Source organism: Cherax quadricarinatus, chromosome 46, assembly GCF_038502225.1.
Source record: "Cherax quadricarinatus isolate ZL_2023a chromosome 46, ASM3850222v1, whole genome shotgun sequence".
NCBI lineage: Eukaryota > Metazoa > Arthropoda > Malacostraca > Decapoda > Parastacidae > Cherax > Cherax quadricarinatus.
The window spans coordinates 5,982,891-6,003,344 of NC_091337.1; the positions used below are offsets into that span (position 1 = coordinate 5,982,891).

Below are 20,454 nucleotides of genomic sequence, written 5' to 3' on the forward strand. Positions count from 1 at the left end.
GCAGGTGAGCAGGAAGGATAAAAAAAGAAGCATAGGGGCAATAACTAGGGAAGGGACTGAAGGAAGGAACACTCCACGGGAAGGAACTAAAACACATCAGAGAATGCAATGGGAGTCACAGTGGGAGGTGGAAAGGGAAAGATCCGTGTTTGTCTATGGGCTAGACGAAGCTAATGGGGAAACTTATGATGAAAGAAAGCAGGAGGAGAAAAAAGTGATTGAAGATATCATGAAGGTGATAGGCGAGGGGGACATGACCCAGGTGGCAAATTTTCGGAGAATTGGGTGGTTCACAAAGAAAAGGAATTGGCCTCTCAAAGTAATTTTCAAGGCAGAATCAACCCGAACCATGATCCTGCAGGAGAAAGCATGGCTGAGAGGCAAGCAGGAGTTCCGGAGTGTGTACCTCGATCGAGACAGAACACAGGACGAAAGGAAGACAATGAAAGAGAGAGTTCAAAAACGAAAGGAGAAATGGGAGGAAATAAAAAAGGAGAGCAGAATAATCCAGGATCAAATGGAAGGACAAGTGCACCCCCCAGAAACACCTGCAGAAGGACTCCAGCCACGACACCCCCAAGGCAACTGAACAATCCAAACCAACCATCACACACCGATCCCTCTGTTTCCACCCTCCGCACCACAGTTACAGTATTAGAACAGAAGTTGAAGGTTTGGTACACAAATGCAGATGGATTAACGAATAAACATGAGGAATGGCAAGAAAGAATCAATGAGAAGTCCCCAGACATCATAGCAGTTACAGAAACAAAACTCATGGAGACAATAACAGATGCAATCTTCCCACCAGGATACCAGATCATGAGGAAAGATAGAAGGGGCAGGGGGGGAGGTGGGGTTGCTCTGCTCATAAAAAACAGATGGAAATTCGAGAAAATGGAAGGAATAGATGAGACGGGAGAAAGAGACTACATAGCAGGTACACTTCAGTCTGGGGAACACAAAGTGATCATTGCAATGATGTATAATCCACCACAGAACTGCAGGAGGCCTAGAGAGGAATATGAAGAGAGCAACAGAGCAATGGTGGACACACTTGCTGAGGTGGCAAGAAGAGCTCACTCCAGCAGAGCAAAGTTGCTGGTTATGGGGGATTTCAACCACAGGGAGATTGACTGGGAAAACCTGGAGCCACATGGGGGTCCCGAAACATGGAGAGCCAGGATGTTGGACGTGGTGCTGGAAAACCTCATGCACCAACATGTTAAGGACACTACCAGAGTGAGAGGGGAGGATGAACCAGCAAGATTGGACCTTGTGTTCACCCTGGGCAGCTCAGATATTGAGGACATCAAGTATGAGAGTCCCCTAGGAGCTAGCGACCACGTGGTTCTGTGCTTTGAATACATAGTAGAGCTGCAAGTGGAGAGAATAACAGTTGAATGGGAAAAGCCTGACTATAAAAGAGGGGACTACATAGGGTTGAAGAACTTCCTGCGGGAGGTCCAGTGGGACAGAGAACTGGCAGGAAAGCCAGTAAATGAAATGATGGAATATGTAACAACAAAATGCAAGGAGGCAGTGGAAAGGTTTATTCCCAAGGGCAACAGTAACAACGGGAAGACCAGAACGAGCCCCTGGTTTACCCGACGGTGTAAGGAGGCAAAAACGAAATGCAATAGAGAATGGAAAAAGTACAGAAGGCAGAGAACACACGAAAATAGGGAGATCAGTCGCAGAGCCAGGAATGAGTACGCACAGGTAAGGAGGGAGGCCCAGCGACAGTATGAAAATGACATAGCATCGAGAATCAAGACTGACCCGAAACTGTTGTATAGCCACATCAGGAGGAAGACAACAGTCAAAGACCAGGTGATCAGATTAAGGACAGAAGGTGGAGAACTCACAAGAAATGATCAGGAGGTATGTGAGGAGCTGAACAGGAGATTTAAGGAAGTTTTTACAGTAGAGACAGGAAGGGCTGTGGGAAGACAGCACAGAAGGGAACATCAAGAGGGAATATACCAACAAGTGTTGGATGACATACAAACAACTGAGGAGGAGGTGAAGAAGCTCTTAAGTGACCTTGACACCTCAAAGGCGATGGGACCGGACAACATCTCCCCATGGGTCCTTAGAGAAGGAGCAGAGATGCTGTGCGTGCCTCTAACCACAATCTTCAACACATCCCTTGAAACTGGGCAACTACCTGAGAAATGGAAGACAGCTAATGTAGTCCCCATATTTAAGAAAGGAAACAGAAACGAGGCACTAAACTAGACCTGTGTCTCTGACATGTATTGTGTGCAAAGTCATGGAGAAGATTATCAGGAGGAGAGTGGTCGAACACCTGGAAAGGAACAAGATTATAAATGAAAACCAGCATGGGTTCATGGAAGGCAAATCTTGTATCACAAACCTCCTGGAGTTTTATGACAAGGTAACAGAAGTAAGACACGAGAGAGAGGGGTGGGTAGATTGTGTTTTCCTAGACTGCAGGAAGGCCTTTGACACAGTTCCCCACAAGAGATTAGTGCAGAAGCTGGAGGATCAGGCGCACGTAAAAGGGAGGGCACTGCAATGGATAAGGGAATACCTGACAGGGAGGCAGCAATGAGTCATGGTACGTGAAGAGGCATCACAGTGGGCGCCTGTTACGAGCGGGGTCCCACAGGGGTCAGTTCTAGGACCAGTGCTATTTTTGATATATGTGAACGACATGATGGAAGGAATAGACTCTGAAGTGTCCCTGTTCGCAGATGACGTGAAGTTGATGAGAAGAATTAAATCGGACGAGGATGAGGCAGGACTGCAAAGAGACCTGGACAGGCTGGACATGTGGTCCAGCAACTGGCTTCTCGAATTCAATCCAGCCAAATGCAAAGTCATGAAGATTGGGGAGGGGCAAAGAAGACCGCAGACAGAGTATAGGCTAGGTGGACAAAGACTACAGACCTCACTCAGGGAGAAAGACCTTGGGGTGACCATAACACCGAGCACATCACCGGAGGCACACATCAACCAAATAACCGCTGCAGCATACGGGCGCCTGGCAAACCTGAGAATAGCGTTCCGATACCTTAATAAGGAGTCGTTCAAGACACTGTACACTGTGTATGTTAGGCCCATACTGGAGTATGCAGTACCAGTCTGGAACCCACACCTGGTCAAGCACGTCAAGAAGTTAGAGAAAGTACAAAGGTTTGCAACAAGGCTAGTCCCAGAGCTCAAGGGAATGTCGTACGAGGAAAGGTTAAGGGAAATCGGACTGACGACACTGGAGGACAGAAGGGTCAGGGGAGACATGATAACGACATACAAGATACTGCAGGGAATAGACAAGGTGGACAGAGATAGGATGTTCCAGAGAGGGGACACAGGGACAAGGGGTCACAACTGGAAGCTGAAGACTCAGATGAGTCACAGGGACGTTAGGAAGTATTTCTTCAGTCATAGAGTTGTCAGCAAGTGGAATAGCCTAGGAAGTGAAGTAGTGGAGGCAGGAACCATACATAGTTTTAAGAAGAGGTATGACAAAGCTCAGGAAGCAGAGAGAGAGAGGATCCAGTAGCGATCAGTGAAGAGGCGGGGCCAGGAGCTGAGTCTCGACCCCTGCAACCACAATTAGGTGAGTACACACACACACACACACACACACACACACACACACACACACACACACACACACACACACACACACACACACCCGGGTTGGCGATAAACCACAACAAGAGGACTAGTGTTGTTACAAACAATGAGAAGTTACTGGAGACTTCTGCACGAGCCTTTGTCGGGTGTGGACGTCTCTCTGTCGCTTGAGTATCAGTGACAAATTTTCCCCGTTCTCATTGGGACGCTTGTCCTCATCTATTTTGCCCGCCGGGCACTCTACAGGAGGAGCACCTGTTCTAAGGCTTACTTTAGCCAGCTCCATTTTTTCCGCTCTGCGGTCTTTGGTGGGAAGCCGGTTACTGAACTCAGGTGGGGGTGTTGGCGTCCCTCTCAGCTGGGGCTTGGCAAGGGGGTCCACCAGATCTAATTGGAAACTTCAAGTTTCTATCTCTATTTACAAAGGAACTTTCGTTCCTTTTCTCTCATCGCCCAGCCTTGGGCAACAATTTTTCCTCGTACCATCGAGAAACTGGGCTCGATACGGCTTGTGCTGTCAGTGGCCCTGATAAACCCAACAGAAGAAGAAGAACCCGGGTTGGTGAAGGTGGTTGGAAGGTACTTCTTAATTGATAGATTTGCCCTTCAAGGAAGAGGTAGGTAGTTTATACTGTTAGTGAACTAATATTAGGACTATAGGCCGATAATGTAGGCAAACGCTAGTTTATATTAATAGCAAAAAAAGGCACAATACCGTGACTGGAACGATACACAAATAACCAGCACATAAAAGAGAGAAGCTTACGACGACCATTTACAAAGTCACTTTGTAAATGGTCCAAGTCGGAGGGAAACGTCGTCGTAAGCTTCTCTCTTTTATGTGCGGGTTATTTGTGTATAGTTTATATTAGCCAGGGAGAACTGGCAGCCTAAGTTTGAATGCTGGGGCACGGGTTTTGAGACCGCAGTGCCTTTCTTCTAAGATCAGACACCAACCGAGTTACAAGTGCCGTGAACATCAGGGCAGTGCCCCACGTGTCTTCACATACTAGACCTGGGGAAATCTGGTGGAGGCACCTCGAAGTACTGTAGATGTCCTCCTCCATCAGGCCCATACAGTAAGACAAGACCTCTCAGGATTCTGGCCAGTTTCTGATGGAAATTGCGAGTGAGTTGAGCTGTGGGTCTTTGTGCAGACGGGCGTTCCATGACCAGTACATACCAGCATCACTCCGTCAGGCTTAGAAGCTGGTGTCTATTTCTTCATAGTTGTACTAGGGGATACACACCCCCTTGGAGACAGGAATTTCTGAGGTGCAGGCAGGTCACTAATTTCGACTGAATATTGCAGGATTTAAGGCTCCCAGTTGCACGTGGTTCTGAGGGGAAGTCCAGAGGGGCTAAAGTTTAGGGAGGTTGAAGATCGGGATATATTCTCCAACACCAAGTAAGTTAGTCCTTTATTCGTGCATGCAGGTGAGATTTTCTTGCAACATCAGTCATTAATGGAAATCTGTCCTATAAGCCATTTGTGAGGCTGAGGTACCGACCTCAGAGTTCGGTGTCAACAGAGCTTGCCAGGGTAGGCAACTCACATGGAGGCAGTCTAGACAAATTTTCACACCTAGTGTTGAATGATCCCGACAGGTTTAGTGCATCACAATAATGATAATAAATATTACCCTGATTTAAAAAGGATTTTTTTTGGAAACAGCTTTTAGTCTATATTGTCATGTACTCTAATGCTACCAGTTATATTATTCTAGCACTGAAGATGCCACAAGGAGTGAGCATAGATCAAAATATTTATCAGTATTGCTATCTGGAAATGTTGTAACACTATTACAAATCACAACACAGTGTTACATGCAATTTGAACGTGCAGTGGTGGTGGTGTATAGTGGAGAGTGGTGATGTATAGTGGAAGGTAGTAATGTGATGTAGAGTGGAGGGTGGTGATGTACAGTGGTGATATATTGGGAAGGATGATGTGTTGTGGAGGAGGAGGATGTATTGTGGAGGGTACTGATGAATTGTAGGTGATGGATTGGGAGAGTGATGTGTTGTAGACAGTGTTTTGTGAAGAGTGGTGATGTTTCATAGATGATGTATTTTAAAGGTTAGTGATGTTGTGTGGAGGGTGATGTGTGGTGCTAAGTTGTGGAGAGTGGTTGTGTGTGGTGTAGTGCGGGGATGTGTGCTGGCATGTTGTGGAGAGTGATGCACTCACCAAGATGTGTTTGTAAGGGTTAAGACTGGGCTATGCATACTAGATCACTTTAATCGGCATCACTGATTTCTTGCCTATTGATTTTTATATCTACTCTGCCACTCTTATCTGGGTAATTCATTTTTTCAGTGCCACTGCCTTGAAACTAAAGAATGTGGCTAACAGAAACTGGAACTTGACAATGCTCACAGAGTGGAACAGGGTGCCTCTCCATGAGATACCCATGAGTAAGACAAGTGTGGCCGATACGCAGATAGGAGAGAGTAGTCTCCCAACCTCAACAGTGATGACAAGAAGACGGCCAGAAACCTATACATGTACGTGCTTGGTTTAATAGACTGTTGTCTGTTATGGAGCAGATCAGACCAACGTTGTTGCCAACGGGTGTGAAGGCAGGTAGCAATTACAGCAAAATAGTCTGTAAAAGGAACACCTCTATATGAAACTAGGAGGTCATGTACTGCTGACCATGCAGCAGTGTCTGCCTGTTCATTGCCCTGTACGTCAACATGACCAGGGACCCAACAATAACAATATCTTTGTGCTTGCTAAAAGTACGGCATAACCAAAGTTGGATACAAAGAACCAGGGGATGGATGAGGTGTATCAAATTTTCGTATAGCCTGTAAGGCACTAAGGGAGTCTGAAACGACCACAAATGGTGACACAGGCATAGATGCAATACTGATAAATGCTATGAGAATGGCATACAATTCAACCGTAAAAATACTAGCCGAGGATAATAAATGCCCTCACACAATGCTTTCCGGACACACTGCTGCAAATCCGATGCCATCAGAAGACTTGGAACAAGTGGTGTACACTGCGATGCCATGAGAATGAGATCGGAAGTGGTTAAGAAAAAGAGCGAGAAGCCACCGTAGGCAGTTGGGCTTTCGTGCATGGCAGTGGGGATCCAAGACAAAAATAAGCTAATTCCCACACAATGTAATGAAGTCTGCTCATAGGAAGTTAAATTCTTAAGAACAGCCAATATTTGCAGATACTGTAATCAGTCAGAAAAGAGTAACAAGTCTCATTCCTTCCTCTATGTTCTACTACTCAAATTCTGGGTCCACAGGAAAGCAATAAGAATGAGCTTACCCACTTCTTTTCTCACCATGGAAGAAAAACCAAGCGTGGGGGTCTGATTGGATTCTTCAAGTTGAATTTCCCAGCATTTTACTACAAATTAAAGATATAAGGCACACTATCCTGGAATGCCTCAGGAACAATAAAGGGGTCAACATGAATATAGTTATTCCCCATCAGTAGTACTGCTACAATAGCGCCTCATATCTACAGCTCCATGACTTTTGCTGTCTCCTCTGGATTTCGACTGAAGAGCCTGGTGAGCAAGTGAAATGTCACGTCAATAAAAATACCAAATTGTTGCATGTATTAATTCACCTTCTCATTTGACTAGATGGCTCATACAGTCGAGGGAATACTTCTTTATATTTCAAGCAGGGAAGAGCACTAAACCTGTAATTATATAATGTCTGGGGAACTGGGAGTAATTCAGGTTTGATCTAAAAAAAAATAAAGGGGGAGGATAAGTTCGGTTCCACCGGGATCATGTGTAAGGAGCAAGATGGATTTTCTGTATACCTCAATAAAGCATTCATTGAGGGAAACATTATAATAAAGGCTTATGATTTTTTGTCTGTCATCTGCTTGTCAGCTCTCCACAAGTTTCACAAACATTGCCCATGCTTAGAAAAATAAAACACAAACACCATTTAAGAATTATTATTAAATTGAACATTTCAGTTACTGACATGTAAAAAAGACAGGAATTAACTGTACTCCAACCTATCAATTTGTTCCACAAAAAAAAATATTTTACTTAATGTGACCTGCACAGTTCCTGGTAAGATGTAACCAAGGCATCAGATCATTAAAAACAATTACATATGAAACTAAATTAAGTAAAAGAAATGCATATCTCAGAAATAAAGTACCATAAACTACAAAATCTATTCTGCATGAATTTTTTGTGTAATCTTTTTCCGATTTTACCTAAATTGGGAATTTTAAATTTAGCTATGGTTTAAGCTTTAATTAAAGTAATATTTGAATGATAATCACAATACATGAATGCTCTCATTAATTATCAATAAGCTAAATAAAAAAAAAGATGAGTAAAAAAAGTCAAATGCTGCTGCTTTACATCAAAACTGTTCGCTTACTACTGTAGTTCTCACATACTGAAGCACATGAACCACAGTAATTACTATTGCTTAGTTTTTATTTCTTAGTTACAGTAACATTAACAACATACTATTTTGACAAATACTTGCATAGCAGCTTCAGTGGAATAAAAAAAAAATCATATGTAAAAAAAAAAAAAAAAAAAAAGGTGGCAGAGAGATACTGTGAAAAAGCTTACATTCTTACATCACAGAAATTAAATTTAAATTCTATGAATCTGCACTAAACATACAACAGCTTGTATAGGTGTACTGAAATCATGTCTAGTCAATGACAATAGCATGACAAGCTTAAGGCACAAGTAAACATGTGTAATCAATGGATGAACTTTCCACAGCATCTTCATATGCCCTTGAAAATTAAGGAAACAGTTTGCATACACCGTATTCACAATGTCTTTCATAGCATTTACAGCATAAAAATATCATACTTTAGCCATAGTTCATTTATGCTAATGGAGCTAAATTTATGATGTACTATGACAATCCCAAGCCTCACACCAGGGACCAGTGTTAGTGCTCATGCCTCTACAGCATTTTAAATTATGAAATTGAAATTAAATCACCCAATTTTATTTTTAAATTCAAAGTGTTAATAAATTGTTTCATGCTTTTGTTATAAATATGCCATAATTTTTTTTATTATAGTTAGGGATAAAAAAAAAATTTTGTGCAGAGCAATACAACTTTTTTTTTCAGTATTCTGTAAAAGCCTCTTTTTTTTCAGCTGCTGAAGAGTTTTGCCTTAGTTTCACTCCAGTAAGCTAGTCTGCTCTGTTAAAAGTTGAGACTGCATCATCAAGTACAGTATTAAGGCCTCCTATTTACATGTTGTGTATGGTAGTACTAGTTTATGACAATAATGAGTATCCTTTTTGACTTGTAGGTACATATAAAAAAAATGGTGACAGGACGAGTATAATTAATAGTCAAGCATTCTTATAAAATCTGGCAAATTAAAGAAACTTAACTCATGCTCAATACTTCAATATTGCTACTGCATACCCATTAGTGTTTTATGCCAATAGCTGCATATACATTCATTTTACAATATATTAAAATTTAACAAGTAATAGGACACAAATGAAATATTCCATCATATATCACATTTTTACTCAACAAAAAACCGACTCCAGCAGAAAACTCATCAGCTTGACTGTGAAATCCTGACTGATCTCTTGTTAACATTTTGTCTGATGTGTTTTCAGCTATAGGTTGAAGAAATATATAGTGATAATGAAAGAAGCTATATTATTAAGTGTTTGTGAGTGAAAAGACTAAAGAGAAAGAGGGTGGTTAGAGAGGGAGGGAAGTGTAAGTGAAGGAGTATAAATGAATAGAATGGGGAGAATGAAAAAGTGTGGGTTGCCTGTGTGTACACTTGCCTGCTTGTGCTAGCAAATAACCTAGCTCCCTTTGCCCACCCCTCAAGAAAGGTTCCTTAACACCTGTGAGGGACTGGATTCAAGAAATTGAGTCTGCCTTCCCATCCCTCAAAAAAAATAATACCTCCCATTTTCTCCAGGCACTGTATGACACTTACAGGTTTAGTGTTCCTCATTAATGTAATAATCCCAGGCCACATTGCTTAACCACTGTTCACCCAGCATGTTCCCAAGTTTCCTGTGCTGTATCATACTATTAATGTTACACTTATGGAGAGCATTAAACCCATAGGGCTCGTACAGCACCATGGGGTAAAATTCCTGGAATCAAGGAACCTCCCTTAATGGGGGGAGGGGGGGGCTGTGTTATAGAGGTACGTATTTATATTTGAACACACTATAGAGGTTGCCTCTATTACCCCTTCCCTTAGCACATTTTACATGCTCACCACCTACATGCTGAAGAATTTATAAAGAAGTTAGTTCTTAAATTTCTTTGGCCATTTGGGTTTTTAACCATTGATATCCCACGCCCTGGTCTCACTTGTTGAAAAGTCTTTGTTCAGTGTCTTGAGTATCATGTTCCTTTGTGCCTTCAATGTTAAGAAGTTCATCTCTAAGCTTAGCTTCATGAATTTATCCATCACATAATATTCTAACCTTCTGTTACATTCTCCAATTATAGGTTTTATGTCTACTAAATCGTCATACTTTTCTAGCACAACTGCTTTACTCTTGGTTGATACAGTACTACTTTGTCTCCTTCCTGTCAGGTGCAGGGTACATAGTTAAACAGATGAGTACCCTACATAACATCTTGGCCTGCTTTTCCAGTTTTAAAACTAGTGACATGGAGTCTTTTCAGACACTTGGGAATATGCAATCCTCACATCCATGCCTTATTTGCAAGATTCTATTATTGTATAAAACTTGAGTATGTTAGAGAGGTATGATTTCCTGTCTGAACCAATGTTGTCCCATGGTCAGCCCTATCCTCTCCAGGTGATGGCTGCTGTATATTGACCTGCTTGTGGGAGTGTAGGATGAGTGGGGGTGAAGGAGGGAAAGAGTAAAAAATTATCTTAATACATAATTTGACACACAAGAGTGAGCAAAGGGAAGATCAGGTCCTGTTCCTTATATGACATCAACCTATCTGAATTGTGGGAAATTAGCTCTAGCACTTGGGTTTACTTTACTTTTGATTGATTAGAATTAGTCCCAAATTTATGTTCGAGTCCTTGACTAGTTCCTTCCACTGGATCACTACCTTTACGTTGAAGCATTTTCTTATACTATGATGACTTTTTAGTTTACATTCATGTCATTGGGTAGTGGGTCTCTCCTTGTCAACCATGTCTACTTCCAGAATATGTTTTTATGATCATATCTATTGCTCAGTGTTCCTCCCAGGACAGATCTAGCATGTAGTCTCTACTCACAGCACAAAACATGCAACTTTGGTCGTAGTCTGAATAAATATCTTCAGACTTTTTAAGAGTATCACTATGTTTACCTAGGTGAGGGTTCCATACTTGCACTCTATGCTCAAGGATTTGTAGCACATGTGGTAATAAAGGACTTGAGGGAGTCTCAATATTTCTGAAGGCCATCCTTCCAATTATTAGCATAACTTATGAATTTGATATTCTGTCTACTGGCACTTCAGAGGACAGACTTGGTGTTATGATGTCTCCTAGGTATTTTTATCAGTTTCTGAGAGATGCTTTCTCTCACTATACTCAATTTCATTACAGTACTTTTCACTTGCTGGGTAAAGAGATAAGAGTGAGGGTGGAGAAAGATTGTTTAATAATGTAATCTCGCTTATATATTCTTTAACAAATTTGTAAGATACTAGATGCCATTTCAAACATCTTAACAAATATTAAGCATTTAAGAAATATTTTGCATTATCCAATGTAAGTGAAATTTATGGTGCACTTTTCAGATAGATCAATCATCTTTTGACAGGAGACACAGGCATCAAAATTACTGCAATTAAAATAGTGCTTAAAAGCCAAGCTAGTGTTTGTGATTTCAATGCAATTATTGATTCATCCTTCAAAGACAGGTAATTACCTGCTTGCTCACATTCAACATCATGAACAGCCATCATTATCACTAGCCATTATTATAATAACAATTGTAAAGAATCATTTAAACATTAATGTTCATGTGATTCCTTGATCAGAACAGCTGCAGACAATTCTTCTGATGCTAGAAATATTTAAGAAATTACTATATTTGTTTTTGCTTTTCTAATCAGCCAAATAGCCTTTCAAAAAATAACTGATTACACAGTAGTATTTATAGTTTGTATATTAATATTTTCAAACGTGTTCCTTACTGTTCATCAAATAATTCCTTAAACTATATCCTGTTATATCACTGTATTAGTTTTGCTAATTGCAGTATATTATTCATTATAATTTAAAAATTACTTAACAGCCAAATTCAATGGGAATATAAATGTATATAAATGGCTTTCCCTTTTCTAATTACAAATAAATTTGAAAATATAAATGTGACAGACTTCTTAGTTTTACATTAGTCATACCTGTAATGCATGTGAGATGAAGTACAATAATACTGTACTTACTAATAACTAATTTACAAAATTCTTGTCACTGCATACATTTTACAAAAAAAAAAATATACCACTGGTAAGAAGTGTTGACATTTTATACAGCAATTATTAAATAATTATTATATTAAAGAACAAACTTCAAACCTGTATGGGTCATTAATCACATTAAATAATAGAATAAACAATTGTGTGTCATGTTTCAGACTTAATGTACATTGTTATAGTATGCAACTTTTTAGATGTATCTTAAGTACCCTGTAAAAATTAAGTACACATTATAGCTTTTATCTCACTATCATGCCCAAATCAGCATCACAGAAACTATCCCAGGTCTGATGCATATGGTGATAATTGTGTTACGTGTTTATATCAGATGCCGGGAGCAAGGGGCTAGTAACCCCTTCTCCTGTATATATTACTAAATGTAAAAGGAGAAACTTTCGTTTTTCCTTTTGGGCCACCCTGCCTTGGTGGGATGCGGCCGGTGTGTTGAAAGAAAGTGTTTATATCAGTTAATGTAAGTGTCCACAAGTGTGAGCATAGGGATTCATGAGTGTGTGTCAACTTGTGTAAGAGACCAAAATCTTTGGCTGGTTCTGTGTCAAGCTAGTCAATATCTATGAGCATAATTATAATTCTGCATCATCATATAAATGGACAGACACATATATGAGGAAATATTAGTGTTTCTGTATAAAGCAGGGGAACATAGGACAGGATAATGATGAGGTCTCATGTTGCCCTGGCTTTCTTAATCCACGCTCGCCGCTCCTCACGTGCATCCTTCACATATTCCCTGGGAAAACAAAAAATGTACATTATATTAAAATACAATTAGGCAGCAATAAAAAATATGAAGAAACAGCACAAATGGCCAAGTCAAAGTCTTGTCTACTGACTGAATGGTGCCCTTTATCTTTTGAAGAAGAATAAGAAAAAGTTTTTAATAAAATCTAACTAAATATAGTTGGGAATGCACTGTGTGCATTTTTTTTAACAAGTTGGCAACAGTTCAGAAGCATATACATATAAAGATATACAATATATCCCTCCAAACTGCCAATATCCCAAACCCCTCCTTTAAAGTGCAGGCATTGTACTTCCCATTTCCAGGACTCAAGTCCGGCTATAAAAAAATAACCGATTTCCCTGAATCCCTTCACTAATATTGCCCTGCTCACACTCCAACAGATCGTCAGGTCCCAAATACCATTTGTCTCCATTCACTCCTATCTAACACGCTCACGCACGCTTGCTGGAAGTCCAAGCCCCTCGCCCACAAAGCCTCCTTTACCCCCTCCCTCCAACCTTTTCGAGGACAACCCCTACCCTGCCTTCCTTCCCCTACAGATTTATACGCTCTCCATGTCATTCTACTTTGATCCATTCTCTCTAAATGACCAAACCACCTCAACAACCCATCTTCAGCCCTCTGACTGGTACTTTATTAACTCCACACCTTCTAATTTCCACACTCCGAATTTTCTGCATATTTACACCACACATTTTCCTTAGACAGGACATCTCCACTGCCTCCAACCGCCTCCTCGGTGCAGCATTTATAACCCAAGCTTCACACCCATATAACAGAGTTGGTACCACTATACTTTCATACATTCTCTTTCTCTTCTTTGCCTCCATTGATAAAGTTTTTTGTCTCCACATATACCTCAACGCACCACTCATCTTTTTTCCCTCATCAATTCTATGGTTAACCTCATCATTCATAAACCCATCCGCTGAAACATCAACTCCCAAATACATATCTGAAAACATTTACTTCTTCCATATTCCTCCTCTCCAATGTGATATCCAATTTTTCTTTATCTAAATCATTTGATACCCTCATCACCTTGCTCTTATCTATGTCCACTTTCAATTTTCTACCTTTACACATCCTCCCAAACTCATCCACTAACCTTTGCAACTTTTCTTTAGAATCACCCATAAGCACAGTATCATCAGCAAAAAGTAACTGTCAACTCCCATTTTGTATTTGATTCCCCATAATTCAATCCCACCCCTCTCTCAATGTAAACTTGCAAAAAAAATAAAAATTGTATTGTATTGTATACACTACTAAAGTTCAAAAGATAAACTTTCGTTTTTCTTTTTGGGTCACCCTGCTTCGGTGAGATACGGCCAGTTTGTTGAAAGAATAATAATAATAATAATTGAATAACAGGTCTAAGGAAGTGGTGGTATGTGTAAATCCTTATATGTATAAATATCTATTTCAGGAAAGCTTACAACAAATGGTAAAAGTTATATAATACATCCACACAAAGGTACTTGATCAAATATAATAATTAATAACCTCGATATATACACTGTAAAAGATAATGTAATTATTTAATGTTTGTTAATGAAATACTGTATCCATTGAATCTTTTTTTTTAGAATGTATCATACACTAGTACTTTATTATTCAAATTATTATTTATTGCTAAATATTTTAGAGAGAGACCTTCAATCAAAACGAAATTCATTCCTCATTTAATTTCAAAATACATTTTAATTACAGGCAACCCAGAAAATAAATTACCTCATTAGTCCTCAGAGAGTGGCATCCAGTGGGAAGAAATATCACCATTATCAAATTACAAATACATACTCCATAATTATTTTCCTAGACATCAAAAATTACCGTTATAAAGATACTAAAATAATTAGAAAAAATAGTACATTAGAAAATTCATTTTTGTAATGAACAACACATGGTTATATATATTCTAGTTACAATACAGTACATTCATTGGAAGGTAAGGAATATTTTTAGTGCTAAAAAAATAGTGTAGAATAATACAAGATTAATACTGTATCTATTTTTATCATTTCACTTACATGATACTGTAGTTTAGCCTCAAATTTACATGTAAACTACTGAACAAATATTAAAACAACAGCTGTACTGTTCAATAAAAATAAAGCTGATGTACTAATTCCAAAACAGTGGATGTAAAGAAAAGTTATTTGTAGCTATTTTCCATACATTAAGTACAGTATTAGCCATAAAACTCCGGAAATGTATCACATTTGAGCACTTGCACTCTCAATCTCATCCCTTCAGAGATCAAAATGCCCTCAACACTTTAAATTACTGTGCAAGTACTCTCCTACAAGGATCATTTTGTAATACAATTTTTAAATTAGTCTAAGAAAATAAAAGTAGGTTTGACAGTGGCATTATTATCTCTATATTTATAATATAGAGAATATGACAGCTGAATTACCTATGATACACATTCATGAAAGTACAATATTGTACAAAATATAATTTTAAGGAATACTAAAACCGTTTGCAGTAAATTTAAATTTAAGAAAAAGTTTATGAATCTTTCATGTAACAAACACACACAATAACATGGATTGATATGTGTTACCCCTGCATATAATGATGGTGATCCTCATTTTCATACTACAGGGTACTGTAGTGTTATAGTATACAGAGCATTCACATTTACAGTGCTGAATTCACTAATTCAGGTGAAGCCTTTTATGGGTTTAAAACTCTATACAAAGATTATCTGTAGTTCTCTTCTACATAAAATGATATAGATGAAGTATGGAGCAACCCCTTAACCCACTTGGAGGTACAGTATCTTTTATTTTATCATTTACATGACAATACATAAATACCATCCTGAGAAGTTGTGACTACCAACTTCCTACCTGTAATATCAGATACATGATTATTTTAACCATCACTCATCTCACTGCTGACTTGTCATTACCCATGGAAATCTTTGTGATCTCAACTACACAACTGCTGAAAGCAATACTCTGTAAACTGCACTCTTGCTTTATCTCTCACTCTCTCATGCTCTCTCTCATGGTTTCTTCTATATGACAAGGCATTTTAAGCACCTCTCATTTCTCTCCTCTTAATTTTTAACTACTGCTTTCCCACTGTCATAATTACTGAAATAAATCATCCACTAAGTTTTAGCACTTTTTTATATAAAAGTAATAGGCACAATAAATATCTAAACTCAGCTTTGACCCTTTCTCTTCCCTGGTTGCTATTCCTCTACAACTGTGTGTTTTTCCAAACATAAGAACTTTCTTTACTCGCATTTACTCTTGGCTTTCTTTTCCTACATAAAGTTATCCCCTGGAGGACTCAGGTCCTCTAACTCAAACCATCAAAACACCAATATGCTTAAACAACATAATTACTATATTCTGTTCCACTACAGTTCATCTATAATGCAAAAGTACCCAACCTCACTTTTATCTCACAAAGTGCCCCATTTATTAAGATAACACACATACTGTACAGTATCACACATCTATAGTGCACCCATCTTTTGTCTGAGAACTATTCTCTTGTGTCATTAATTCATAAGTATGCTAAGGTTGATATTTAAACTAAATGTCTTCAGCTCTTTCTAAAAATTATATTGCAATCCCAATTAATGGGAAAGAAAAGGTAAACAAAGTGTATAAAAATTAGAAACACTGTGTAACAAAAGAATAAAAAAATCCAAATTTATGAAGCAAAAAAAAAAAAAGACATGTAATATTTCAGTTATATTTTTAATCATTATGTAACTAAGAAACATTACAGCACTAAAATATAACCAGTGCAAATTTATCAAGATGCCATATATAAAAATCTATTTCTCTACAAAAATTAAGTAAGGCAAAATGAACCATTAATGAAAAAGTAGAGCATGCAGAAGGATGGCTGGAGGATGCAATAATAAATGGAAAACATGCAGAAGGATGTCTGGAAGGTGCAGTAATAAAGGGTCACAGACATGAATTTTGCTTCATCTCTGCTGTGCTTTATCATATGGCTCTACATTTATGGCAGGCAACAATTCTACCATGTCAGGAATCACAGTCATATGGGATGACAAGCCTAATTTGGCCCCACAGGAATTAAGTTTAGGGCAAACTCTGCTAAAACTAAATGAAACAGTGCGCTGCACTTTTGGCAGACACCTGACCCTCTGTGAGTCCTCATCTAACCCAGGGCACTGACAATGTCCCCCATTCTCTAGAGATATCTGCAAGTTATGGTTTGGATCACTATTACTTGAAACATTTTCAGAATCATCTAGAGGAAGTTTTTCTTGGATGGTGGGGAGAGTGGTTGAAAAGGAATAGGAGGAATAGAGGTTTTTGGAAGATTTATAACATTTCTTTGTGGAGGCTCCTACTTCCTCTTCTCCACAAACCAAGTCATCCAGGCTGCATGCAGTTAGAGACAGAAAGCAGATGCATATTAGTTGTCACAGTCTTATTGTTAACACCTTAGAGTAGGAACTAACAAGACTTTACTTTTGTTTCTTTAAAGTATAAAACTATTATATAAAATGTTGTTCTGAAAAATCTAAAACAATGGCTAATACAAGGGTGTTCTGGCAAACAGATATCTTCAAGTCATGCCCCAGGATGCTGGTGAAGGGCTCTTGATCCAAAAAAAATTGGAGCTACCCTCCTCTTTCCTGAATCAAACATGACTACCTCCCATTCTCCAGGTGTTATTTGGCCTATACGAGTTCAGCGCTTTCACATGATTATAATGGTTAATGGATGGCACGCGGGAGAGGTGGAGAATAATACTTTTGATTTAGTTTAATTACAGCAGAATTTATAGTATGGAAAAATAGCTAACACAAGCTGTCTCATTAACTAATGGTCAACGAAGAGCTAGGTCAAGCAGGGGGAACCATAAGACTACTGCTCTCAGGTATCTGCATTTTGGAATCCCATTCTACAATAAAAAAAAAATGCTAATTTTGGATGTTGGGTATATTTTCCATAAACAAATCATGGGTAAAAGCCCATTAACATTCCTTTGGTTGGGCACTTTGTTAACTTATTTTTGGATAAAATAGGTCCTATCGAAACCATACCCCCGGCCGGGATTGTACACTTTGTTCAAACAGCTTTAAGTTAGGGATGTAATTCATGGACTGAAAGACCTTGTAAAAATTCATCCCAGGATAAACACTGCTTATAAAGGTTGTGGAAAGAGAGGGCTGTTTGTTATTTCTCTTATAGATCAAGCCAGAAAAAGTGTACAGTGAAACCCTAGAATGAGGAACTGTACAAAAGTGCACATTTATGTACAGTATAAACATAGTGTTCTGTAAATAAGAATTATTTACAGAACACTAATAAAATAACAGCCCTACTTGACACACAATTATATACTGTATTACATATACATATATATGCAAGGCTCCATTATTATTATTATCATTATTACATTCATGGGAGAGCACTGAACCTGCAGGAGCCATACAATAGGTAGGGGAATGGGAAGCATTCAGATTCAATCCAAGGAAAGAGAGCCCAAGTCCAATTCCCTAGATCAGCAGCCCCTCACAGCATCAAGGAACCTCCCTGAGGAAATGTAGGGCCCCCGCAAATGAAATTTATGTGCTCCTGAAAATTCATGGTAAGTCTATTGTTTGGTACTTGGAACCTGTTTTCTCATGGAAACCCATGTTATAATCTAAGTCGCTTCTGTGCCATAACATTCCATATCTAATTTCAATTAATTTTTTTCAAAAAATATTTTACCCAATATTTTACATTCAGTGGTTCTTTTCCCCTTACAAATAGTAATAAAATCTGTTTAATTAATGTATACAAGTTAATTAAAAAGAACAGAGGTATAGTATAACACAAAACTTTACATATGCTCTCCACTTCTTCACTGCTATGATTAATTACAGTGTGAAGTAACAGATTTATAGGGAAAAGCACACCTATATTCTCTCTCATATTCACTCACACCCTCTCTTGCTTCAAGTCTAACTCAAGACTCTTTACATATGCTCATCACTCCCTCAATTTTATGGTGAGCATTAACGTGCCTGAGTATATACAAGTAAGCCCCATTTTACAGCACTTCACTTTACAGCATTTCACTTATGCAGCAGTTTTCAATTTACCCATTCTTCATTTATTCAGACTTCCTACAATAAATATATTCACCACTTACTAAAAACTAAGGATGAAAATATTTTTTTTATTTTTTTTTATTATCACACCGGCCGATTCCCACCAAGGCAGGGTGGCCCGAAAAAGAAAAACTTTCACCATCATTCACTCCATCACTGTCTTGCCAGAAGGGTGCTTTACACTACAGTTTTTAAACTGCAACATTAACACCCCTCCTTCAGAGTGCAGGCACTGTACTTCCCATCTCCAGGACTCAAGTCCGGCCTGCCGGTTTCCCTGAATCCCTTCATAAATGTTACTTTGCTCACACTCCAACAGCACGTCAAGTATTAAAAACCATTTGTCTCCATTCACTCCTATCAAACACGCTCACGCATGCCTGCTGGAAGTCCAAGCCCCTCGCACACAAAACCTCCTTTACCCCCTCCCTCCAACCCTTCCTAGGCCGACCCCTACCCCGCCTTCCTTCCACTACAGACTGATACACTCTTGAAGTCATTCTGTTTCGCTCCATTCTCTCTACATGTCCGAACCACCTCAACAACCCTTCCTCAGCCCTCTGGACAACAGTTTTGGTAATCCCGCACCTCCTCCTAACTTCCAAACTACGAATTCTCTGCATTATATTCACACCACACACTGCCCTCAGACATGACATCTCCACTGCCTCCAGCCTTCTCCTCGCTGCAACATTCATCACCCACGCTTCACACCCATATAAGAGCGTTGGTAAAACTATACTCTCATACATTCCCCTCTTTGCCTCCAAGGACAAAGTTCTTTGTTTCCACAGACTCCTAAGTGCACCACTCACTCTTTTTCCCTCATCAATTCTATGATTCACCTCATCTTTCATAGACCCATCCGCTGACACGTCCACTCCCAAATATCTGAATACGTTCACCTCCTCCATACTCTCTCCCTCCAATCTGATATTCAATCTTTCATCACCTAATCTTTTTGTTATCCTCATAACCTTACTCTTTCCTGTATTCACCTTTAATTTTCTTCTTTTGCACACCCTACCAAATTCATCCACCAATCTCTGCAACTTCTCTTCAGAATCTCCCAAGAGCACAGTGTCATCAGCAAAGAGCAGCTGTGACAACTCCCACTTTGTGTGTGATTCTTTATCTTTTAACTCCACGCCTCTTGCCAAAACCCTCGCATTTACTTCTCTTACAACCCCATCTATAAATATATTAAACAACCACGGTGACATCACACATCCTTGTCTAAGGCCTACTTTTACTGGGAAAAAATTTCCCTCTTTCCTACATACTCTAACTTGAGCCTCACTATCCTCGTAAAAACTCTTCACTGCTTTCAGTAACCTACCTCCTACACCATACACTTGCAACATCTGCCACATTGCCCCCCTATCCACCCTGTCATACGCCTTTTCCAAATCCATAAATGCCACAAAGACCTCTTTAGCCTTATCTAAATACTGTTCACTTATATGTTTCACTGTAAACACCTGGTCCACACACCCCCTACCTTTCCTAAAGCCTCCTTGTTCATCTGCTATCCTATTCTCCG

General features: G+C 39.2%; 1 protein-coding gene across 16 annotated transcripts in view; it reads right to left on the reverse strand.

The window, feature by feature from the left end:
* Window positions 1-7,537: 7,537 nt before the first annotated feature.
* LOC128696741 (uncharacterized) overlaps window positions 7,538-20,454 on the reverse strand; it is a 256,551-nt gene continuing 243,634 nt past the window's right edge. For 14 of the 16 annotated variants that reach the window (XM_070094456.1, XM_070094447.1, XM_070094445.1 and 11 more), the window contains 2 exons: window positions 14,534-17,187; window positions 7,538-12,784 (listed from right to left, as the gene is read on the reverse strand). In XM_070094456.1, the coding sequence (XP_069950557.1) occupies window positions 16,764-17,187 (424 nt within the window). In that variant the 3' untranslated portion in view covers window positions 7,538-12,784; window positions 14,534-16,763. The remainder of the gene's footprint in view (window positions 12,785-14,533; window positions 17,188-20,454) is intronic. The other 2 variants (XM_070094454.1, XM_070094455.1) reach the window with 1 other exon arrangement.